The following is a 26,658-nucleotide window of genomic DNA, read 5'->3' on the forward strand; positions in this document are numbered from 1 at the left end:
TATATTTTCTAAATAATGTCCACGATTGTTATATATTAATTCGCCAGTTTTCCAATTTCAAATATCGAATCGTTTCGATATTCTAAAATATTTTAATTAGTAAAATTTTTGGTGGTGTGAATTTTGACAAATTACGTGTTAAAACAACAGTCCGATTATGTGTCTTTTTTCGCATATCTACGTGCATTCTTAGGGTGTTTGTGTGCGTGGTTAACTAGGTTTTTCCGTAAATAAATTCACAGTAACAGGCACGTAAAGTTATTAAATTCGCGACTATGCTCAAACTAGCGACCAGGCATAGTTACATATTACACTACAAGTGTGTGTGCAAAAACACAGATGTGCTCTCTTATCTATACTCCCACATTCTCATAGTATTACGTAACGCTAATCCGATACGACCGGAGAATTAGCAAGCGCAGACTCTTCAAAGTACGTAAGAGTAAACTGCCAACATCTAAACGCGTGCCTGATACTGTGAATTTATTTACGGAAAAACCTAGTTAATATACCTAAAAACCACGCACACACACACCCTAAAAATGCACGTAGACATGCGAAAAAAGACACATAATCGGAATGTTGTTTTAACACGTAATTTTTCAAAATTCACACCACCAAAAATGTTACTAATTAAAATATTTTAGAATATCGAAACGATTCGATATTTGAAATTGGAAAACTGGCGAATTAAACTCAACATATAATATACAGAATAAATAAAACTTAACGATAATACACACAACCGTTAAATATCTTTACTCCATAACAATGACGATATATTTATAATAATGACGCTTCGAAATTATTCATAAATAGTGCTTAGGCGTGACCAAACAAGTCACGCATTATATATTTTTAATTTGTGTAAAAGTGCTAGTAGTAGTGTATGTTTTCATATGAATTACTACATTATGAAACGTAAGTCTTATTATAAAATTATAATTGTTTTTCTATCTATATATAACTTCCGTAATAGTTCGTTCTCTGTGTTTTTTTGGTCATATTTGTTAAATTAGATTTGACTATTCAAAATACTTATAAATATTTATAATTATATTATTTTGAATAAAATTGAAAATATGTATGAGAGACGTCTAGGGCTACCTCTAGATGAATGTTTTGAAAAGCAGGTTTTCTTCTGACATGTTTAATCACAATTAAGTTTTAGACGCCTTGACGTAGCAAATGCTAGACATGGCGTCGACTATATTTTGTTTCAAAGATTTAAGCAGAAAATTAATGTTATGTAATTTTTTTAATTTGATAAATAACTACTTTTTTCTTATCATTCTAAACAATAATAAATAATCGATCATTTGATTTCAGTTTTACACTGCACAATAGTATTATGGTACATGAACATTTCTCCTATAAGCTCTTTTTATCACGAGACATCAACCGTAAATCCGAATGTTCCGTTACCAGAAGGCTCGTATTTTGGGTACAGCATGGCTTCCTTAGATAATGAGTAAGTAAATTATTTATTTAATACTTCTACAACCATTTATAATATCTATGACGAAAACAGCGTTCTTAAATTAGCTTATAACTTTATAATATATTATATTTTTTACAAGCGCTTCTGGACTTCTTACAAATTTAAACACTTGCATGTACTTTCTGAATATAACATTAATTCTGAAAATAAATTATTCTACAACATTAATAAAACTAGTGATAATAAACCAAATTACTTGGTGGTAGGGCTTTGTGCATGCACGTCTGGGTAGGTACCACCCAATCATCAGATATTCTACCGCTAAACAACAGTACTCTGTATTGTTCTGTTCCGGTTTGAAAGGTGTGTAACCCAGTGTAACTACAGGCACAAAGGACATAATATCTTTGATCCCAAGGTTGGAGGCGCATTGGTGATATCTATGAGCGGTGGTGACCACTTACCATCACATGGCCCAAAAAAGAGCTAGCTCTATTGAATTAGAAATATTGTGGCGGGACGGCGTTATTTTTATAATTTGTATATTACTAATATATAATAATGTAAATACGAAGTTTACTCTGTTTGTCTATCTGTATCTTACTCAACCTTGAACTCCGAGGAAGGAGATACTCTTGTTCTTGAACATACTAGTGTATTGTACATTTGTCATTGATGATTTATTACACGTTCCTTCCTGTTGCCTGTCAGCTCTACATATAAATAAATAAATTAATTAAAAAAATAATAATAATAATAAATTAAAAAAATATTTATTCAGCTTATTACGGTATACACAGTAAAGGTTAGAGCCTTCTTTTAAGTGCAGCAGGGCACCTGTGCCAGAAGACACCGCTCTTCCATATCAATATCTTACAACAGCATATATTATAAGCGTGTGTGTGTTTGTGTGTGTGTGTGCGTGTGTGTCATGCACCTACATAAATTATATATACATATTATTTTCAGAACATATAATATTTTTTTTAGTTTATCTCAATTAAGTTCCGACTCCAAAAAAAAGTACTACGTTAACAATTCGGTTGTATTTTTTATATCAGTTACCTCAGAACTCCGTCATTTATCAACCGATTCGGTAAATTACTTTTGGATTGAAAGATATTTTATGCAATTTACGGTAAACTGAACTGACAGAAATCGTATGGTGTCCAGGTACTTCACTCTCTAGAGATAGAGATATCTCTCTGTCTCTTTCTTTTTTATGCAGTTTTAAATAATACGAAACATCGTGTTCATTAAAATATATTTATAAGGAATTTCGAAACCTATGACAGGTTTTGTTTTTTCTCATTTCATTTAATTGTAAACTGCAATTCATCCATCTATATTTGGTGCCAAAATTATGAAACCTTTTTTAAATTAATTTTTTAATGTCTAACAGTATACATTCGTTCGTTTAGAATTGGATTTTACTTTCATTTTGTTTACGTTTTTAATTTTTTTTCTTATACAGCCGTAGCACCGCTCTCTGGCCCGCCAGTAACTTGTTTCCGCTCTCTAAAATTAATCCTTTGTTAAATCAATTTAGTAAATTGCAATCAAGAATCCTCTTTATTTTTCTGCACATCTATGGCTGGGATTGTTTAAAATGAGACCATAGCCGATTTTTATGTGCAGCTATCGTCCCACAATCACTGGGACAAAAATCGGGTTACGCTATTAATATAAAAGATTATTCAGAATTATTTGTCGTATTAATTCACATGGAATTTTTAATAACAATTATTTCATCGTCATTTATATTGTCGCTGTTGATTTATTTTATTGTTTTTATCATTTAATACATAAAATATATCGAAAGCCACTTCCAACCGGGTGTCCTATGACATCTCACTCACATCTCGTTTTTTATATTTATTTTATATTTATTTTGGACTATACTTCCCATTGGTCCCATCGATTTTGTTTTTGTAAAAAAATATATTAATTTACTAATATGATTTTAAAAATTAATTATTATTTTATATTCATTTGTCTTATCGTCGTTGTAATACCGACACGCAGCGCATCGAAGCCACATTAGGTACCATCAGTATTGGGTTTTGGTAAATGTGTTGAATGATAAACACAATGAACAAAAAATGTCGCTGACGATACGCTTATATCATTAATTTTCCTTGTTCGGCTGTTTTGGTTGTTTTTATAATTGTACCTTTTTTTTTTTAATTGTAATGTGTACCTCTGCGAGTATATAATCTGTATTTGTGCGTTGTAACTCAAATATGTTTATATGTAAGCTTATATAATTTTTTTTTAAATTCTTTATGCTATACTAATTTTAAAATAATTTTAAACTCAAATAATATAAAACTTTCATAGATGAACTGATAACGTGATAGTTTGTCATAATCTTTTTTATCATATTATATGGACTAATTGTTTTACTTTTTTTTTTCAGTCTCGTGATAAGTGCACCAAGAGCTGATAATATTGGGAAATTATTTAATTATGACACTAGAACCGATACCACGAGCAGTATATTTTTTAATCTTAAAAGAGGTAAATGTATTGAAAACAAATTCAGGAGCATATTATTTAAAGATCATGACCTCATTAGTTTAAATATCACTATTCAATAACAATAATTACTAAAATGAAATAAATAAATATATAGAGTTTCTAGTAACGGGTGAGGTGCTGGTGTGACGTACATTTTCCGAGATTAAAAGTTAACTATGTTCTATTCCAGACTATATTATATTTCTATAACAAAAAAATGTTCAGATAAGTTCAGCCGTTCTGATGTTATTTTGTAGCAAACATCCATATAAACACATAGAGGATCCCGCGGAATTACCTGAGGGACATAATAAAATAAAACTTTATAGTACATTAACCTGATCGGTTTAAAATGCACTAAGATTATTAAAGTCAACGAACAATTTTATTATAGCGAGTTTCATATTTCATACTTAAGAAACTGTAATCAGAGCCACACACAATTTCACACCCTTAAGGGATGATTTCCGCGATAAAAATAAACCGATGTCCTTCTCCGGCATTAAAACTATCCCCATACGAAATCTCATATAAAACGGTTCAGTTATTGACGACCTTCGTGGTCCAGTAGTGTTTACACCGGTTTTCAAGGGTACGCCACTCCGAGGTCCCGGGTTCGATTCCCTGCCGAGTCTATGTAGAAAAAGTTCATTAGTTTTCTATGTTGTCTTGGGTCTGGGTGTTTGTGGTACCGTCGTTACTTCTGATTTTCCATAACACAAGTGCTTTAGCTACTTACATTGGTATCAGAGTAATGTATGTGATGTTGTCCAATATTTATTTATTTATTATTTATTTTATTAATTATTTAAGCGTGAAGAGCTAACAGTAATACTTACGCATTTATTATATCAGTACGATTAGGTTAAGACTGCAGAAATATAATAAGGGTTATCATAAGATATTCAGGCTCATTCTTTTAGAAAAGGTTGCACCCGTCTTTGTTCATGTTACTTGACTACACTTCTAGTTTGTACTTCTATTTCTACTTTCTCTTACTTTTCATCACATGGTTGCTGTTTTGTCCAAATTGTTTGTCCGTTCATACGTGTATCTTTACCGATGACAGCGGCATTCAAACTCAGGCCCAACTGAATTTTCATGTGCTCAATTTATAATGTGTGTTTATAATACATCTCATGCTTTGACGAGATGTCCGAAGGTGAAATTCAGCTGCCGGGATTAATCCAAACAATTCCTCGGAACATTCCCCGTGGATTTCGGTAGAAGATACAGAGTGATTCAACATCTCTACGCAGAGCCAAAGGATCGAACAGATCAGAAAGGGCTTGGTCGTCGATAATTCGAGCTGCTCTACGTTGGATACGGTCAAATGGGAGGAGCTGGTACTGGGGAGCACCCGCCCAGAGGTGAGAGCAGTACTCCATGTGAGGCCGAATTTGCGCCTTGTATAGTCTTAGGCGATGGGCCGACGTGAAATACTGTCGTGCCTTGCTGAGCACACCGAGCTTTTTTGATGCCAATTTGAATGCCAATGCGGAATTGAACGAGGTTCGAAATATCAACGCCAAGTATTCCGATACCAGCTGTGGCGGCTATCGAAATGTTCTCAAATCGTGGAGATACGACGAATGGTGTTTTTTTGGCGGTTAACGCGAAAACTTGCGTCTTTTTGGGGTTGAAGTGGACTAGGTTTAGCCGGCCCCAGTTCGAGACTTTGTTTAACGAAGACTCGATTTCAGACACAAGTTTGTTCCGGTTTTCTTCGACGTTTTCCCGAGAAATTTGTATGAGGTGTGTACGTTACTGTCGTCTGCATAGCAGTGAATGTTACTGATTTGCAACAAGTCATTAATATGCAGAAGAAACAGAGTGGGTGATAAAACGCAGCCTTGTGGAACACCAGCATTGACGAAGTTTATAATGGACTCCATTACCTTGGAGAACAAGGAGGTGATGGCTATAGGCCTATAATTGGACGGGTCTGAGCGGTTGCCCTTTTTAGGGATCGGATGCACCAAAGCAGTCTTCCAAGAGTTCGGGACGACGCCGAATACATAGGATTGCCGGAAAGGACGCGTTAAGACCGGCGCCAACTCGGGAGGGATGCCATCGGGTCCACTCGACATATGAATATCCAAGGAAAGAAGTGCTTTACGAACAGCACACACAGTATCACAGTATCACACCGCGGGATTGTTGGTGGTGACTTTCCTCGCAATTCATTTTTCATTCCTGCTCCGGTGGTGTACGTCCTGAGCGTAGATGCCCAGAGAGGGATTCTCCACCGTAGTAATTGATGGTATCCTCCTGAGCATGGATTCCCAGAGAGGGATTCTCCACCTCAGTCGCTGATGGTACCCTCCTAGGGTAATGTACGTTTGAGGGGGGATCGGGCCTCCAGCACTCTCACATACCACACGAAACGCGGTAGCATAGCTACCACTTTACGCCGGTTTTAAGAGAGAGAGTGGTACTTCCCCGGGCGTGCCGGCCCATTCGGCTGCAACCCGAAGGTATGCAGTGTGGCTACCACTGATTTCACACACATTCCGCATTATTTCAATGAACTCCTACCACACTGCCACTGTGTATCCACCAACCCGCATTGGGGCAGTGTGATGGAATAAGCTCCCAAATCTTATCCGGAAAGGAAGATGAAGCCAGGATTAGCCCAGCAATGGAATATTTACATAAACATATAACATAATCAGCCTGTAAATTTCCCACTGCTGGACTAAGGCCTCCTCTCCCGTTGAGGAGAAGGTATGGAGCATATTCCACCACGCTGCTCCAATGCGGGTTGGTGGAATACACATGTGGCAGAATTTCGTTGAAATTAGACACATGCAGGTTTCCTCACGATGTTTTCCTTCACCGCCGAGCACGAGATGAATTATAAACACAAATTAAGCACATGAAAATTCAGTGGTGCCTGCCTGGGTTTGAACCCGAAATCATCGGTTAAGATGCACGCGTTCTAACCACTGGGCCATCTCGGCTCAATATTTACAAGTTGTTATTTTATACATTCCAATCGTTATATCCGTGATATTTAACATTAAGTAATAAGTTATCACGATAAACTTAGTCGTGTAGATACTAAAATCTGTACCGTATAAAAATGTGTCATTGTTTGTAATTTACAATAAAGACCGGCTAGGCTAGGCTAGGCTAGGTACCACCTATTGTCCAATTATTCTACCCCACAACTGTATTACGGTTTAAGGGTCAGTGAACTAGTGTAATTCAATCACAAGGGATATAACCACCTGGCTAGGTACCACCTATTGTCCAATTATTCTACCCCACAACTGTATTACGGTTTAAGGGTCAGTGAACTAGTGTAATTCAATCACAAGAGATATCATCTTGGATCTCATTGTTCACGGCACCTTGAAGGTTTAGGGAGTTCTTTATACTTCTTACAATAACATTTTCATTAGTTGACGGTGAACCCGATCCATTTTCTAATATGCTTAACAAAACTAACATGCTTGAATTAATATTGCTCATAGCTTCATGAATGAATGAATGAATGAATATATTAAACCTAATACGATTGTTTATTGTACTTCAACAATTACCATTATAAACTTCCCTTTATAGAAGTTAAAGAGTTCAACCATGACTATTGGCTGGGAGCCACTGTCGCAAAAGGACATTCATATTTCGTTGTGAGTATTGCAATAATATTATGCTGTAAATATACTATTTAAAATAGAAAAAAAAAATTAATCAACACTGAGTTTTCACTTGTTCTATTTCAGACTTGCGCGCCAAGAGTTGTAGAATACAGTAAGTTTCAATAACATCGGTTCTTAAACATCGTAAACATATTTTGAATTTATCTCATAGACAATAATGTTTATTTTTATTAAAAGTCTAAAAACCGTAAACAATGCATCGAAATCCATCCATATTTAAAGTTTAGTGTAATATTTTAGAGTTAATAATATAATGTAAAAATAAATTAAATAATTTATTAATTTTTCAATAAATTTTGGATAACCTTTGCTAGAAGACTAATTAATTACTCAAGAAACACCTATAATAATTATTATATTATTATTAAAATATTCATTTATAATTAGACAATTGTACATCTAGAAATGAGTATTTTATTGCAACGAGCTTAGTCGAAGTCCGGAGTCGATTCAGTCGAGTCTAAAGCTGAGATGGGTAGACAGTACAAAATATTGTAATTGATGATTTTTCAATGTTTGCTACCGGACGTGACGTAGTCAAAGTCACGTTAATATTTAATACAAATTGAGAATTTAAAAGAACGCAAATGCTTCGTATCGATATGTGAAAGAGCGCGCGGCATAAATTGAGCTGCTCAAAATCAAAGTCAAAAATATATGCTCAATGTAGAAGCGTTCCACTTGCTGATTCATAGTTAAAAATCTACCACTGGTTAAAAAATAAACATGAGTATTTATATATGTATATGAATTGACCGTATGTTGGTTAATAATCAAGACCAAGTGTCTTGATCACGAATCAACGTATATATAAACTCATTTCATTGTTTTCAATTTATAGATAAATAAAAAAATCCATCCCAGTTATTGAATCATCACAAAGAAGTTTTTGTTTCTTTACTTGTAACAGTATTGTAGATTTTGTAACAGTTTCACCCCGAGCGTCCTCGTTCTTTAATATATTATAATAAAAAGGGTTTCAAACTACGTGAGCAAGTTTGCAAGTTTTTTCGCCTTCGTCCAACTTGCTACGAGCTGCTTACGTCCGTCTCTACAATATGCACGACTCAGACTGTCGACTGAACGCCATTTGAATAGTACAAATAAACTGAGTCGTTAGACTTGAGCAGACCGGTATCGATATACGAACTGAGCCGCTTATTGCGGTCGCGCTCACTAGTCGATACGCAGCTTAAATTCAATGTTACTGATACAAATGTCTTAAATTATTATACATTGCGTATTTCTTTCACAGGTTTAAACCCTCCGATAGACCCGTTCACGTCAGGAACATGTTTTAGTTTCAGAAATAAAACAATTACGAAATTGCTAGCAAAACCAGAAAACACAAATATCTTCAGTAAGTATAATAATAATTAGGGTAAAAAAAAAAGGTTCTATGACCTGATATAGCCCAGGGGACAGACTGTAATCAAACAGTGTGTTTAAACCTCTGACATTTCCTTTGCTTATAAAGTACTCTAAGTATCAAACAATGAAATCACCAGAATACCTGCATGTACTGATATTATGCCACATGAACAACCAGCCCTCATGGTACCAGAGTGGTGGAATAAGCTCTAAGTCTTGTATTTGATGAGAAAGGAAATGAGACCAATGGTAGGTCTATTAGTATTGGTATTATTACGCTTTGAACAACCAAAATAGAACTTCATATAATAATTTGCTATCTATAGCAATTTGAATATTTTTTTAATTGATTTTCCTAAAAGATAGATATAATTTAACGCTAAGAAAAAAACCTAACCTCCTATTCAGGATACCCGACGACCCAGGGGAATGAAGCACTGAGTGCTCTTCTCTGAATAAAAGATACAGATACATCTGTCATGATCATGGATACGGCTTAAAGATTCGCAAATCAAACACCCAATATAGAACAAGTAAAATAATATTACTGATAATACCTCTGGGTAAATTCTAGTCCTGTTGTAGATTTCGAGCTATTTTCACTGTGCTGTTCCTTTACGAGCTGATATATTTAATAATATCTTCAGATTTTTTACAAACAATGTCATTCAGTTTGGAACTCCAAAAAATGTCACCAATACTTATGTAAATGCTTATCGTTTCTCAGATGGAAATTTAGATTCTTTTGGATGGAGCATCGATGTGGATCCACTTAATAGAATTATGATAGGCGGTCCTATTTTAAATGGTGGTAAGTGGGCCTTGTAATTTCTGATTATAGAATAATCTATTATAATTATACCAAAACCGTACCAATTATTTTTTTTGTACCATAAACGTACCAATTTAAGGAAAATATTATCTATGGTATATATATATATATATTTTGGACAAAGCTGATAATTTTTTTGAGAAGATTTTTTTTAATAGGTATATACAGATCGGAATTAAATGTTTTATGTTTATTGTAGGTTATGTAAGGATTCATCAAACACACTTTACTACTCCGTACATTTTGAGGAATACAACAAAAACATACAATTTTGGTACGTATGGTCATTTTATCCTCTCTTATAAACATGGTACAATAAGGAAGACCATATACCAGACCAGTCAAACAAGCGCTTAAATCTAAGTTTAAACTAATCGGGTGTTTTTTTTATTTACTGTCTATAAATTAGTTCAAATAATTCTAAATCAAGTTGCAAACAAAATATAATCCCTTTACCAGCTTAAAAAAACAAGTATAACTTTTTGTCGAAAACATACACGAAAATTGTCTTTATGAATTTTTGCTACTCGCAAAACGAATGTAGGCAGCTTAAATTTCGATTTAAATCCTTGTTCGACTGCAGTATCAATAATTAGCATCTATTCGTACAAAACAAGAACACATGCCCAAAATCTACTTATTAAATTTGGGCTATAGATACCGTGCCTCACATAGACAACTCTTAACAAACACGAAATCTCTCTATTATTAGTAGATGCAATAAGAAGAGCGTCAAATTTAAATGAAATAAAATTATATTTAATTTCAGGATACAGCATCGCGAGTGGCTACTTTCTATCATATAAGGAAATAACCTACGCCGTCAGTTCTACTTATGGAACGTATGGCGAGGGCCAGGTACTTCACAAAACAGCAACTGACATTGTACTCCTGCTACTTTTCTTTTCCTTTCTTATACCTAATTTGGTTACAGGTATCTATATTCGGCACAGATTTCAAAGAAAAATATAGAATTATAAATAAAGGAGTTGGGTCTATATATGGAGCTGTGCTATGCGCCTTGCGTTTGGAAGGCAGCCGTTCTTCTTTGTTAATAGGAGCACCAACTTATACAACAAATCCTCATGAATACGACCAAGGCGCTATCTACCTATATGTGCCGAATTATTCTCCTAACGCAACTGAAGTGAGTATTATTTTATAGTTTTGACATTGAATGATACTAAATACTAAAATAATGACCGGCTTCTCAATTTGTTTTTGATAATGTTATATATGTACGCAAAAACATAAATGATTTTTTCAGAAATTGTGACGTACATTCTATTAATACTAGGAACAAGGTTCTTCTCAGGTCCGAGGTATTAATTTCCGAACCGGTGGTAGATTTTTGAATATCAATAAGCAAGTGTAATCACTTCTACATTGAATAAAGTTTTTTTTTATGTTATAGGGGGCAAACGTGCAGGAGGCTCACCTGATGGAAAGTGATTACCACCGCCCATGGACATCTGAATGGACAGCACTGACTGTTTATATGCTTAATTTGTATTTTTAATTTATTCCTTGCTCAGAGTGAAGGATAATAATGTCACAAGACTTGCATGTATCAGACGTTCTGCCACGTATTTGACTTACATATTGAGTAGAGTTATAGCAAAAACTCCTTACAGAAAGTTTGAAATTTTTACTACAAGGAAGTATTAAGTAGTTTTAAAGAAAAAAGATTTATTTTCGGCGACGGATCATTCATTGATTGTTACTTTAAAAAAAAACTACTTTACTTGCTGGAACAAATTTAAGTAATCGTTTTTAAAGTATAAAAATTGCGACCTAGGTTTTAAAATGTTTATATTCTGTGATTTACACATACCTATGTGTTTAATTTAAGATGCTGGTACTTAAGAGAAGAATAAATGGGACATCGAGTGCTGGTTATTTCGGTTACTCTATTGCCAACATCGGAGATTTAGATGGCGACGGCAAAGATGGCAAGTAATTCTTCTAACCTAACCTAACCTAACCGGGTTTATGAATATTTCGTATAGACGAGTATAATCTCATTTTTAACATTTAGTTTAATACATATTAATTACGTCGACAATATGTTTTCATACTTCGCTCAGCTACTCACTACTGACTTGAGAAATGTCTACATCAAACATCTAAATTGACACATAACATTTAAAAATCTTCGACTGACGACTTCGATAATTCTATACGATAAAATTTTAAATCATCCTTCTTAAAATGATAAGTGAGTTGTCTGTCAAAAACCACAAATAAGATAAGATATTAGCAAAATATCCTATTAATCGCATCTCCTGAGCTAGTTGAACCTGTATTTTATAAAACTACATAAATTAGTCATAGTTAAATTGTATGATTTTGAGACAATATTTTTTTCAAAAGAAGCCAAGCATATATAGAAGACAGTTTTAGTTACTCTAATGCCAAACATCGATACTGTTTCATTATTCTATATTAATGTTTCCTGTTCTAGTCAGTGAGACATTGTAATAATCACACACAAGGCTATTGACATCTTAGATCCCATTGTTCACGGCGCATTGATAGTGCAAGTAATTGTTGTTGTTGAATTGTTGAACGAACATTCTTCACACAAAGCAAATATCCATTATTATTATTGTTTATTATGGTATTTGTTGGCGGACGAGCATATGGGCCACCTGATGGTAAGTGGTTACCACCGCCCATAGACAAAGGCGCTGTAAGAAGTATTAACCATTCCTTACATCACCTATGCGCCACCAACCTTGGGAACTAAGATGTTATGTCCCTTGTGCCTGTGATTACACTGGCTCACTCACCCTTCTAACTGGAACACAACAATACAGACTACTGTTATTTGGCTGTAGAATATCTGATGAGTGGGTGGTACCTACCTAGACGGGCTTGCACAAAGCCCTACCACCAAGTAAATTAATGGTGCATCAGGCCATCTACCATTTAGCATAGCATATACACACATAGGTCATCTTCTTGGTAATATAATTTATAATAAAGACCTGGATAACAAATACTGTATTTGTAAATCCGTTTACTTGGACGTTGATTTAATTACAACAAACAATAAATAAAAAATTGACATTTATCAGGATCAAAACCATATTAATTTTTGATGAATATTCTAGAAATTGCGATTGGAGCGCCTTATGAAGATGTAGGAAAGGGAGCAGTGTACATTTACTCAGGTCATGGTCTTCTATCTGGCAAACCTTGGCTACAGAAAATACATCGAAAAGAGATCCGATCCTTTGGATTCAGTCTTGCGTCATTAACTGAATCTTATGAAGACGTATGTAATGGTATGGCAATATACATATATATATTTTGGACAACCAACAAAGTGTACACAAGAAAGTAATTGAAGTAATGTAACAAATTTATAATGATATAAAATTTGAGTGAAATTGAGGAAAAAAATTGTTTAAAAAACTAAAAAACACGCTTTTAGCACGCACTAATAATTACAAAAGCAAACCCTTTCATTTAATACCCATATCGTGGGGGTAGATTTGAAACAGCCAATCCGCCATCTTGGGGAGGCCGCCATATTGGACTTGTAATGACGTTTCTTAGCTAGTCATGTATTGTCATCAGAACTCAGAGCGTGTGCAAAATTTCATCCTAATCGAAGACCGGGAAGTGGGTCACATTAAGAATCCAAGATTTTCTTACATACATAGTTAAAAGTGAAGCTAATATAAGCGTGTTACAAAAACAATATTAAAAATAATAATCTCTTCCTGATGTCGGCCACAGGAGTTAAGCTCGAAAACTAATCACCTAGACAGTTGACGTATCATAAGCACAAGTTAAGTCTGAGCGCAAAAACAGTTGCAGTCTAGTACTCTCTCGTAACCTGAGAGCGATCACACTCAGGGCCAATGGTTTTACGTTTGTTGCAAAGCATACGTTTTGGCAGAGTATAATACGCTGCCAAAATTGTGATTTCTTTGACAAGATACTTAAACGTTATGTTTAATTAGTCCGATTCGTAATAAAAACACGGGGCGCAGGGATGTGCATCACTATAAACTGCAACATTGTAGTTCTTAGACCAGTCTAGGAAGAAAAACTAGAGGCACACCTGTAGTTTATTATGACGAAATAGATTCACCAATTACTACAATAAAACACCATTTTATTTCTATGCGATTCATTGATTAATATGGAAATAGTGAATGTTGGTGTAGGAAATGTCTCTTAAAATGGCAATTGCTCTAGACAGACACACCATTAATACGAGTTATTTTTTTAACTTTTGTAATTTCAGTATTTCGGGATGGCAAAATAAAATTATGTTTTTTACAATGATGCTCCAATCTCTCTATATGTCTTTTCAATCCCTCACAATCATCCAATTGTTTTCCTTATGACAGCTCAATCATTTTTAAAATAAGAAATAGTGTTACATGCCAGTATTAAATGTTATCCCATAAAATAATATTAACTAAAGGTGTACAAATTATTGATCAATTAATTACAATAATAATTGTATATATTTATAATATCCTATGACGTAGCTCCGTATGGAGGCTAGGGCGTCTCGTAACACTTTCTAAAGTAACAATAACATTTATTTCAGGGCTAGCCATCAGCGCGCCACTCGTCAACAAAGTATTTCTATACAAATGCACGGCTTATATAACTGTTAACTTACGCACAAAGTTCCCGGATTTGCAGGTATGATATTTTCCATTTCAAATTACATCAAAATCAAAATAAAAAATTGAATTTAATTTTACTAAGACAATAGAAGACCAGTTATAACTATTTATAAGTTATAAAATGGGGAGGCGGACGGGCAAATAGGCCACTGGATGCTAAGAGGTCACGAGCGGCCATAGACATTGGCGCCTTAAGAAATATTAGCCATTCCTTTAAACAACAATACGCCACCTTGGGAACTAAGATCTTAAGTCCCTTGTATGTACAATAGTTACTGGCTTACTTACCCTTCAAATCAAAGTTCATTTTTTTTTCATTAGCAGCCTGTAAATTTCCCACTGCTGGGCTAAGGCCTCCTTTGAGGAGAAGGTTTGGAGCATATTCCACCACGCTGCTCCAATGATAGAAACACATGTGGCAGAATTTCGTTGAAATTAGACACATGCCGGTTTCCTCACGATGTTTTTCTTCGCCGCCGAGCACGAGATTAATTATAAACACACATTAAGCACATGAAAATTCAGTAGTGCCTGCCTGGGTTTGAACCCGAAATCATCGGTTAAGATGCACGCGTTCTAACCACTAGGCCATCTCGGCTCTTACAACCAAAGTACACCATTACAAATTATTGATGTTTTGCGAAGTATCAACTTACATAGCACCAAATAGTTAGGTAGATAATTCAAATATATAACATATTTACTTTTAAATAATGATAACTGCTGTTTATATTCTATATTTCAGAAACGCGAGAATCGACGTTTTTTTGAATTCTATGCATGTATAGATTTTATCTATCCTACGAAACCTGAATTAATTGACTCGGGTAAGAACCTAAATAGTCTTAATTTTTGTCCTTATGTGAATATTAAGTTTATTCAGAAGAATAATGTAATTTTGTATTTTGAAATGTTGAAAAAGAGTAACTACTGAGTTTCTTGCCGGTTCTTTTCGGTATAATCTGCATTCCGAACCAATGGTAGTTTCACTTAATATAGTTTGTTAAATGACTGATGATTTAAGAGTGTTTGTTAAAACCAGTATATATATTGTGAAAACCGTTAATTGACAAATCAAATCAAATCAAAAGTACATATATTTTGATTTGATTTGTCCATCACCTAGTTAAAATCGTTTCCGTCATCGTATTTAAGATGAAAACAAGAGAAAAATATTTATAAGTTTACTAACGTGTAAAATTACTTATCTAGCCAATACGTCACCAACCCCTATGCCTTTATTTAACTTAGCTCGTTCAGCCTTCAAACCAGAACTCTATAATACGAAGTGTTGCTGCTTGGCGGTAGACTAAACGTATATATGCAAAGGAGTGGGCAGCTCTTTTTTTGTAAAAACTAAATTCTGAATCTGTAGTATTTATATGTTAAATTGATTCATGTTTAATGATGATTCAAAATGCTGGAAAGGGTCTACTGTAAAAAGCACATATTGATTTCGTCTTGACAAATCATGATTATTTGAATAGTTCGTTTTGTGAACATTTTCAAATCCCGAAATTACGTCAAACGTATAATTTGTGAATTATTTAGCTGTTTAGTTGAGTGAACTCTACGTTAACTGTGTTGAGTTCACTGAACTCAAATTAGGATAGAACTTATAATTACATCGTTGTGTAGACAGTAGCGCCATTTTACATTCAAAACACGTCCCGAAACTCGATGCTGCCGTTATTCGAGTGCCACTATTTGTGACTATATTTTTACTAATTACGATTTGAAAACTAGATTTTGAAATAAAATTGCTGGTACAATACATAGAATTAAAAATAAAATTAATTAATCAATAATAAGAATAAAATGCATTTAAAAGCTAGAAATATCTCAATAGGTTATTTTTTTTTAAAATATTTTGTATGTTCTACATATGGAACTGTATTTTTTTTAAATTTATATTAGAGGTGGCAGACGAGCAGGAGGCTCATCTGATGGAAAGTGACTACCACCGCCCATGGCCATCTGCAACACCGGGGGGCTTGCAAGTGCGTTGCCGGCCTTTCAAGAAAGAGCACGCTCTTTTCTTAAAGGTTCCCAAGGCGTATCGGTTCAGAAAAACCGCCGGCGAAAGCTGGTGCCACAGAGTGGTTGTGCGAGGCAGAAAATGTCTTAAAAATCGCGCTGTTGTGGATTTTCGGACATCTAGGTGGTGCGGGTGATATTTGGAATTTTGACGAGATGTCCGAAGGTGAAATTCAGCAGCCGGGATTAATCCGAACAATTCCTCGGAACATTCCCTTGTTTGTGCCTTGTAGAGTCTTAGACGATGGGCCGACGTGAAATACTGTCTTGCCTTGCTGAGCACACCGAGCTTTTTTGATGCCAATTTGGCTTTGCCTTCCAATTGACCGCGGAACTGAACGAGGCTCGAAATATCAACGCCAAGTATTCCGATAATAGCTGTGGCGGTTAACGGAATGTTCTCAAATCGTGGAGATACGACCAATGGTGTTTTTTTAGCAGTTAACGCGCAAACTTGCATCTTTTTGGGGTTGAAATGGACTAGGTTTAGCCGGCCCCAGTTCGAGACTTTGTTTAACGTAAACTCGATTTCAGACACAAGTTTGTTCCGGTTTTCTTCGACGTTTTCCCGACAAATATTAGCACGGCCGGTGTATGAGGTGTCGACGATGCTATTGTCTGCATAGCAGTGAATGTTACTGATTTGCAACAAGTCATTGATATGCAGAAAAACAGAGTGGGTGATAGAACGCAGCCTTGTGGAACACCAGCATTGACGAAGTTTATAATGGACTCCATTACCTTGGAGAACAAGGAGGTGATGGCTATAGGCCTATAATTGGACGGGTCTGAGCGGTTGCCCTTTTTAGGGATCGGATGCACCAAAGCAGTCTTCCAGGAGTTCGGGACGACGCCGAATGCATAGGATTGCCGGAAAAAACGCGTTAAGACCGGCGCCAACTCGGGAGCACAAGTCCGTAGCACGATTGGAGGGATGCCATCGGGTCCACTCGACTTATGAATGTCCAAGGAAAGAAGTGCTTTACGAACTGCACTTTGCTGGAATTTAACCTCCGGCATCGTGGTATCACACCGCGGGATTGTTGGTGGTGACTTTCCTCGGTCATCCAGAGTCGAGTTCGCCGCGAAGAGAGAGCCTAAAAGATCAGCTTTCTCCTTCGCGGTATGGGCCAATAACTCAGCGTCTCTGTGCAAAGATGGAAAAGAGGGCTCCGGACGAGACAGTGGTCCGACGAGCCCAGAGGGGGATCGACGATAATCTGGTAGCCATCGGGATGGGAAGTCAGCAGAAGGTCCAACAGGGAAGGTATATGATCCTCCACGTCACACGTCCTGGGGTAATGAAACCAAATTCTGCACAACCATTATGTTTTGGGGGAGGGGGATCGGGCCTTCGGGACTCTCACATACCGGACGAAACGCGGTAGCATAGCTATCACTTTACGCCGATTTTAAGTGAGAGAGTGGTACTTCCCGGGACATGCCGGCCCATTCGGCTGCAACCCGAAGATATGCAGTGTGGCACTAACACTAGGAAATATGTATGATATAAAAATAGTTTTTCCCGATTTTCTAAAAAATGGAACATTATACGCCAAAAATAATTGTGACGGTCTAAGGACTTACTTCAGTAGTATACAGATTAAGGCATGCAAATTCATCTAGCCTTTGATGTCGGCTATAAACTTATAAAGTTTCTATACCTTCTTTATGTTTCTAGTCACCCATAAGTCGTTGCTTACTTAATTCCAGATAAAACTACGTAATCACAACTGGAAATATTGTGCTGATATCTTAGGTTCATGTTCATACGGGACTACTACTAGTATTGGACTTTAGTTATTTAACAAAATAGTTTGCAAGCAAATCACATTTTCAACTTGTAGACCGGTAGGCTGTCCATACTTTAAGTTGAAATTATCAAGATTGTAATAATAATTATTCTGTGTTTTTTCGTACATATGTAAATACATAATAAAGCATAGAGTACATTTATACCATTAACATAAGAATAGAAAGTCTATTTTTAAATTACAGAAATTGAATTTAAAGTTAAAATAACGCATACATATGCAAGATTAGATGACGCTGCAGCTGATGGATCAATTACTCATCATATATTTTTTAAAGAACGCCCCAAAACCTTTTGCGCTACCTTCAAAGTATTGACACCAGAGGTACGTACAACAAGCATGTTGATAACAATAAAGAAACTATTTTTAGAATTATTAGAGCTAAAAGGAAAAATGTTCACAGGAAGGTCATTACGACGAAATGATAAAATATAACATAACAGCAGATTTGAGCGAATCGATGCAGAAAAAAACAAAAGAAAAGTTTAATAGAGCACGCGTTCTTCTGAGTGACAGGAGCGTGCGGTCGTTGGAGGGTCAGCTTTGGGCAGCTAACTGCAATAGGACGTATGGTCGCTGCGTGCCCCATCTCACCCTTAAGTCGGACACTACCATATCGTAAGTTTTACCAGTTAACCGAATCTATTATAAAATTATCGCTAAATTTCTCGTCAATTAATCATATTCACTTCTTTCAAGACAAAATATTAGATAAATTATATTGGCTCAGACTATTTTCCCCTGATACTATCCCTTGGTCAACATTATCATTTGCTATCTCTTATTCCACTTGTACGTAGTTTTTTTTATGAAATAGGTAGGCGTAGTTAAACTGACTCACTCGTCCTTCAAACCAGAATACAACCAATACAAGGTATTGCTGCTTGAAGTAGAATATTTGATTGGGTAACTCGTGGCTCGTATGCGGGTGTATAACTGCATGGTGCTGCACGAAACCTTCCATCATAATATGAGAGGTTGGGACGCTTACATGTTTGATAGATGAATTAATAAAAAATCCACTGGCAACCATGAATTGAAAAGAAGTGAATTCTAATTCTACTCTATCGGGACAAAAGTTTTGCTCATTACATATTTTAGTAAAATGACCAGTGAAACATGAAGATTTCTATAGGACATTACATAGATTGGTTATTACTTTTCAAACAATTCACAAATATACTAGTTTTTAATACTTCATGGCTTCATTTGTGAACGCTTAAGTAACTTTGAGTCTCAATTCTTCAACAGCGACCAGTACTTAGTGGGCTCTTCAAAAGAAGAAAGTTTTTCCTTAATTATTTTGAACTCTGGCGAGACTGCTTATAATCCGTGCGTGATAGTGACTGTAGTCGGCGCTCACGTGCTGAGCCATCCCCCTGCATGCACGCGCGGAAATGTCTCTTCGCAAGTGATCTGTAAGCCCAATCAAATATTACCTAGTGGATATAAATGGGTAAGTTCATTAGATTTGTATGTTATATTACTTTTGAATATAATATCGAATTGTAGTACTTTATAAACAACTAAAATTACGTTTAATTTTTTTTATTATTATTTATTAATTTTTACCTCAATATACATGTTGTCCGTGCCTGTGGCGTAGCTTTGATTTGATTTTTATTTATTTACGTGTATTGTTATAAATATTCTTTAAATATGTGTTATAACTGATTCAATATTACTGTCATTACAGTCAATAATTATTATATTGAGATATTGTTGACATAAAGGTTTTACTATTTTAGCCAACTGGTAAAATCGAAATTGATACGTCGTTTGCAACGAATCAATTGGACGAATTAACGATCCAGTCGGATCTCTACGACAATTGCAAAAACAGAACAGATAAAAAAACGGTACAGCAACTGTTCGGTTTAATTTATGACTTCAGCAATATTAATATACAGGGGTGAGTAATAAAATCTAAGTGATTTAAAAAATAAGAATTAAAAAAAACTAATTAAACTATTATTTATAAAATTCTGGATGTGTTATACCGCTTAACAATTATTCCATCAGTCTACAGGCACGAGTGGAATATTGTCATTCAACATTTTATCTATTTATCTATATAACATCTGAGCACTAGATAAATTATCAACACACTTTAAGCGCATAAAAAAAATAGTGGTTTGATATGCATGCGCAAACTTCGGTTTCATAATAAAGTATCAGACAATCTTCAGATTCTCCTGATCTAAGCAGCGTTTATATCTGCTGTCAACAATCAAAGTCAGATGATTAAAATATGTGTAATATTTTTTTTGTTTCACTGCCTCGTTGGTGCAATGACTGGGGTCGAAAAAATTATTGGGTCTCTCTGTCGAAAGATTTTCTCAATCGTAGCCCGGAATCTGGGAGATGAAAGTGGATACTCCTATAATCCGAAAAGCACGTACAGCCGTTGGTCTTTCGCTTGCATTCTTGGTCATGTCGAAATTGCCTTTCGGATTATGAGAATGTACCTGTGTTTATGCAAACATTTATGTACGATAATATTTTCTGCTTGATTGGCTTGAGAGAGTCTTGAGATTTGCCCGTGACCGAAATCAGTCAGGAGGACATCATCAAAATTATTTTTGTTGTGTACTGTAAGTAATGTACACATTTCTAAAGGATTGTATTGCGCACTAAAGGATTTCATTTATATATCATTTATTTACAGTCTTACTAACCCGAGTAAATTCTTGAATATAACAACCGTTGATATCACACTTGGGAAGCAATTTCACCATTTATATTCGGTAAGTTTAATGGCAATTAGGAATTTGCCTCAAAGACAACTTGGCGTTTTAGTGATTATTGAGTAAGTAACAACCCGAATACCGCCGAACACGATTATCAAATTTTAAACAGTGATACAGTGAAAATACACGCATAATCAAAACAGCTTGTCACCGTAAGTCGTTCAACGTATAACAAGTAAGCTGAAGTAAGATGAAGTCGAAATCCGTCCTAACAAAAAGCACTACAAAAGATACATCAAACTTTAATTTATACGCAATCTTAATTTAATTAAGATTCTCGTAATCTAAACAGTGGAACACACTTCGGCTTATCCTTATATCATATTATATTAGAAAACCTACCCGTCCCGGCTTCTCACGGGTAAATAAAGGTCTCTATATACAACTGTTAGATTGAAGAACATAAATAAGGAAAACTCCTATTTTTTCCGTCTAGGAATGCTAAAATTCGCGGCTTTTCACTACTATATTATGTATGTAATATACGTAAAAATCTTCCTCTTGAACCACTCTGTTTATTTACGAAAACCGCATTAAAATTCGTTGCGTAGGTTAAAAGATCTAAGCGACTTTGTTTCATACAATGTATAGTTGTTTCAATTTATTACAATCAACAGAAAGTAAACAAACATCCCAAATATACATATATAATCCAAAAGATTCACAATTTCAGATAAGGAATGATGCTCCGACAGACTATTTGAACGCAAAATTTAAAATTTTGCTAGAAAAAAGAAAATACTTAAGTTACTCAGTAGAGGTAAGTTACGAACTGAACACTACGTGTAATTTAATTTGATCAAATTTTACAAAGCGAAGATACTTTTTTCCTTTTATTATTCTATATTTATAAATATTAATTCGGACGATCTGATCGTTAGTGGTCCCTCCCCTCCCATAGATATCGGTGCTGTAAGAAATATTAACCATTACCTTGCAACACCAAAGCCTTACCAGCAATGTGAACTAAGTCGTTATGCCCCACGTCGTTACCCTGACTCACTCACCCTTCAATCCAGAATACAAAAATACTGAGTAGATATTGTTTTTAGCGGTCGAATATGAGTTACGTGGATGGATGTCGAGTGATGTTCAGCATTCATTCATTTTCGTCTCTGCCATTTGTAATGTTCATTATACCTCTAAAGCTGCAAATCAATTGCGTTTCAATTCTAGACTAGATGATTCCTTAGCCTATATACAATTTTCTCAATGACTTGTATGAATAATTTACCGCATAGTGATCTATCTAATACTTAAAGTAAATATTTCTGACTTATATAATTGTTTTTAAGGTGGCCTGCAAATGCTATATCATAAAAAAAAATGAAACGGACAACATGATCGAATACACATATAAAGTCGAAGAGCTGAGCAGAAGAAATGAAACAAATGTGTATATATGTATTACTATCGTGCCAGACACTCTGGGTTCGTATGTTAGCCGTAGTATTCTGTAATTATTTAATCTATGCTAATATAAGAAATCTGAAGAGATTTTTTGTTTGAACGCACTTGTCACTGCAACTACCGGTCGGATGTTAATTAGATCGAAACGCGTGCTTACGAGATGTCTTAGTGTGTATGAATTTATTTAAGAATAAAGAAAGCAAAAAAGTCAAGTTAGATATTTGTTAAAACACGCCGATAAAATTAAACATGCATTGCGTCTTCGTAAGCGAACTTCTCACGAAACGGCCCAAGGAGATGAAACTTTTAATGCGTGTAAATTCAAACGGAACAGCTAATATATTTATAATAAAATTTAAGTGACAAACTAAACCCAAAATATACGAGATGGCTATGAATAGAATTAGATCTGATTCGAAGAACTTGATACCAAATCCAGGCATGTCACTTACTGTATAATTTGTTTTAATAATTCACCTCGCATGTGAAGATGGATAATATCGTAATTACACAATCAAAAGATATATACCACCACGTCAGACTTTATTATAAACAACTAGAACTGGAACAGTGATGAACAATACTCCAAATTCCATAACAAGAACACAAATCCCTTGTACCTAAACACTTGTGTAACGGAATATAAATATAATATATTTAATAGTCCTATAAATTTCATTACATTTAATATAATACTTAAGTTATAGTTATTTTTGGTATTTATATCATATAGTATGGATTTAATTGTATATTATATACGGCAGGTGTTGATATAACTCACAATATGATTTCTAGACTAACATCTAATAAATTCTTGATATTATAAAAATATATATTATTTCGTAAATTGCTAAAAATGCTAGGAGTTTATTTGTTTTCGTGTTACTAAAATACATCTTATTTTGAAATGGAATGTATTTGTTTACAAAACACAGCATGTTTGTCTATACACTGGAATCACCACTAATATTACCATTAATTCGTAATCAAACTATATACAATATCAATGTTCGATATAGTTCAAATGTGTCGAGCCCTTTATCCTAACTTATATCTTACAACAAACATAGAAATATGTTTGTTTGTTTGACTTTTAAGTCTTAACTATTCTGCTGGTCAGCATGAAATATACACGTTTTTTTATGATATAGGTAGGCGGACGAGCAAATGGGCCATCTGATGATATGTGGTCATCATCGCCCATAGACAATGGCGCTGTAACAAATATTAACTATTCCTTACATCGCCAATATGGCACCAACACAGGGAAAGATGTTATGTCTCTTGTGCCGGTAGTTACACTTGCTCACTCTCCATTCAAACTGGAACAAGAACAATATTGGGTACTGCTGTTTAGCGGTAGAATATCTGATGAGTGGATGGTACCTACCCAGACGGGCTAGCACAAAGCTCTACCACCAAGCAATTTGTGAAGGGGTACAAGAAATGACTTAAGGTGGCAACACGTGACCCTCAAAAGTAGACGTAACCGCTACGGATAACCGCAAATTAAAACCCAAAAATGTTTACGTCACGATACAAAGCTAACCTTGAATATAAAAATGAACGTTGATCTATATGTTTGGGGTCTTATCATGAATAAGATTTTCATTATAAATGCTCCGTTGTAATTGGTCGTTAAATGACGCTGCGCCAACTGCTATACTCCTGATCTGCAGATAAGTCTGCCAGCTTGTGCTATTATTATGATATAAACTCAAGTAGGTACTAACACGTAAATAAATAACTTAAATAATATTATTTGTACCCTATCTATTACAGATGAATTAACACCAGACAGAAATGTTACGATACCGTCAAAACTAACTTTGTATTTGAAAGAAGATATACAAGAATTAAGGTAACTTGCCTGTTAATTTTGCGAAGAACTCAAATCGTTACTTCTCGCGGTAACACTCAGAGATCTCAGCCAAAGTTCGCCAAACCAGTCACCACTGAGTTATCAAATCATTTTGACTTTATAATTCGCGTTCGTCGGCAAGGGAAAACACGGTGAGAGATAAAATTCTGTCACTTGTTGAGCCAACCACCCGCAAAGAGGGGTAGAGCGAAAAGCTCCACATCTTCTCCTGACAATCAGTAGGAAATATATCAATGTGATTAAGATTAAGCAGAGTTTGACAATATTTTGGAAAAAAACATAAAAATAGTTTTCCTTAAAAAAACTCACTGCAAATGATATATTTATACTACTCTTGTCTGTTTGCCTGTTGCTCTTTCACAGCCAAACTGAACCGAATTTACTGAAATTTGGTATGAAACAAGGTTGAACTTGCACTTGACGACCATCCAACCAACCAGTATCTCATATTTTTTCAAGGAGGCGGAAGTAGTAGTCAGCAGTCTAACACCAGGCGATTAGCATTGTTATAGAATAACACTGTAGGATTTAAATAATTTATTTCAAATCATAACATGAAAATTCTTCTGATAATATTTGGTTAATAAAATATCAATATTTCTTTCAGTGTCTCGACGACCTTGATTCTCAAATCAACCAAAGTTGCCGCGTGGATTATAATTGTCGCAATCCTGATGGGTCTACTTATTTTGCTTTTAATAGCCTTCATATTGCGCGAGGTAAATCAATTTAAACATTATTATTGTTTTCGTACGATACGTATATGTGGATCCTTAGATTGCGACGGATACGCTAGGATTGCATGTGCTATCCTAGATGCTGCTGCATGTCTATGTTTAGTTTGTCTTAGGTGAAGTTTGTGCAAACTCGTCTGGACAACAATGCGTGTCATTGTTGTGTTCCGATACCGTGGTCCCAAGATTGGGGGGGGGGGAATTAAAAAAAAAGGGTAGAGTTAAACTACTCTATAAATTTATTACAAATTATAAACAGGGTTATTAGGCATGGCATTTAATTTAATTTGAATGTTCGATAAACTTTTTAAAATAAATAAGTGTAACATTATTCGAATAATGTTTCTTCGGCGTAATTGAACCGTTTATTACTGAATCTATTTATTTCCAGTGCGGCTGCTTACAAAGGAAAAATAAAAAAAAATTAAATAGCTTAAAAGAATTCGTCCGAACCCAAAGTATGGTAAGTTTTTACAAGATAATAAATATAATTTACCGTTACTAAACTGCGGAATTTATGCTTATAAAACCTACCGAGGTATTCGTATTTATTTAAAATCAATATAAAAGAGCATTCTAGTTCTGAAATATTTTTAATTTGTTGATGTTTGCAATTAAAAAATGTAATGGTTGGAATGGTTAATCTCTTTATTATGTAATCATATAAACGAAGGAAGGAAAATTATTTAAAAAAAAAAAATTAGACTTCCTTCGAACTCGATAATTGCTCACCTCCACCCATTGACATGGTCGCTTTAATAAATATCCAACCTTGACAACTATGAGTCATGTCCCTCGTGCCTGATACACTAACTCACTCAAGTATTGCTATTTAGCGGTATAAGTGATGAGTGGACGGTACCTGTTCAGCGTACTCAAAGGGAAACACCATAAAGTATTAAATTATGCCTTTTTAATAACTCAAATATTGTTTCTATTTTAGCGTCAAAACTCTCGTGGATATAATATGCAGCGGGGAGACTAGGACACAATTTGTATGACATATGTCTATGGTCGAAAAATGAATTAAATTAATTGCAATTTATTGCAAATGTTATCCTTTTTATCATTGTGATTTTGTTTGAAAAAAAACCGAACCGTGCAAACCGAAAGAAGATGATAGATTATACACGGAACAAATTCATCTACAGATTTATGAATTAATCTTAAGCTTTCGTAATTATTATAAGTTTAATAACTATTATAAGAAAAAATGTAAAAACACTATATTTTTTTATAGCTACATTTAAATAAATCAATGTTGATAATATTTAATTATGAAAATAATCGTCTTTTTATATTAAGTTTATTTATTTATATTCAGCCTCAACAATATCTATACTTAATGGCGGCACTACACTTGGCGTATCGTGTCTCTGCTTTAATTGACAGTAATGTATAGAGAACCTGGATTTGATTACACATTCACACACATAAAATATAATGCTCTTCGTTTGTATTTGTGGACCAACAGACAAGTCATCCGTAATTCAGTTACTGAAAACAAAACTACACTCGTATATAATGCTTGTTCCAATGCAGAT

The 26,658-nt window shown here is 34.8% G+C and overlaps 1 protein-coding gene across 1 annotated transcript; it reads left to right on the forward strand.

Moving 5' to 3' along the window:
- The first annotated feature begins 812 nt into the window (after positions 1-812).
- LOC113396322 (integrin alpha-V-like) lies at positions 813-26,410 on the forward strand. Its single transcript, XM_064215659.1, has 25 exons — positions 813-921; positions 1,330-1,471; positions 3,861-3,961; positions 7,532-7,599; positions 7,693-7,720; positions 8,885-8,989; positions 9,728-9,811; positions 10,032-10,106; positions 10,602-10,690; positions 10,767-10,979; positions 11,685-11,784; positions 12,949-13,122; positions 14,406-14,503; positions 15,233-15,314; positions 18,523-18,662; positions 18,742-18,956; positions 19,590-19,794; positions 20,087-20,250; positions 21,007-21,085; positions 21,762-21,848; positions 22,384-22,519; positions 24,281-24,359; positions 24,988-25,099; positions 25,506-25,577; positions 26,058-26,410. The coding sequence occupies exons 1-25, from the start codon at positions 900-902 to the stop codon at positions 26,097-26,099; spliced, it is 2,712 nt and encodes a 903-aa protein (XP_064071729.1). The 5' UTR covers positions 813-899; the 3' UTR covers positions 26,100-26,410.
- The last annotated feature ends 248 nt before the right edge of the window (positions 26,411-26,658 follow it).

The sequence above is a fragment of the Vanessa tameamea genome, chromosome 8 (genome assembly GCF_037043105.1).
Source record: "Vanessa tameamea isolate UH-Manoa-2023 chromosome 8, ilVanTame1 primary haplotype, whole genome shotgun sequence".
Lineage (NCBI taxonomy): Eukaryota > Metazoa > Arthropoda > Insecta > Lepidoptera > Nymphalidae > Vanessa > Vanessa tameamea.

Coding starts and splice junctions, on each gene's coding strand:
- LOC113396322 (XM_064215659.1), top strand. CDS start 900: ATGAATTACTACATTATGAAAC. Junction 18,663..18,741: donor TCAAAGTATTGACACCAGAG/GTACGTACAACA, acceptor AAATGTTCACAG/GAAGGTCATTACGACGAAAT. Junction 19,795..20,086: donor TACCTAGTGGATATAAATGG/GTAAGTTCATTA, acceptor TTACTATTTTAG/CCAACTGGTAAAATCGAAAT.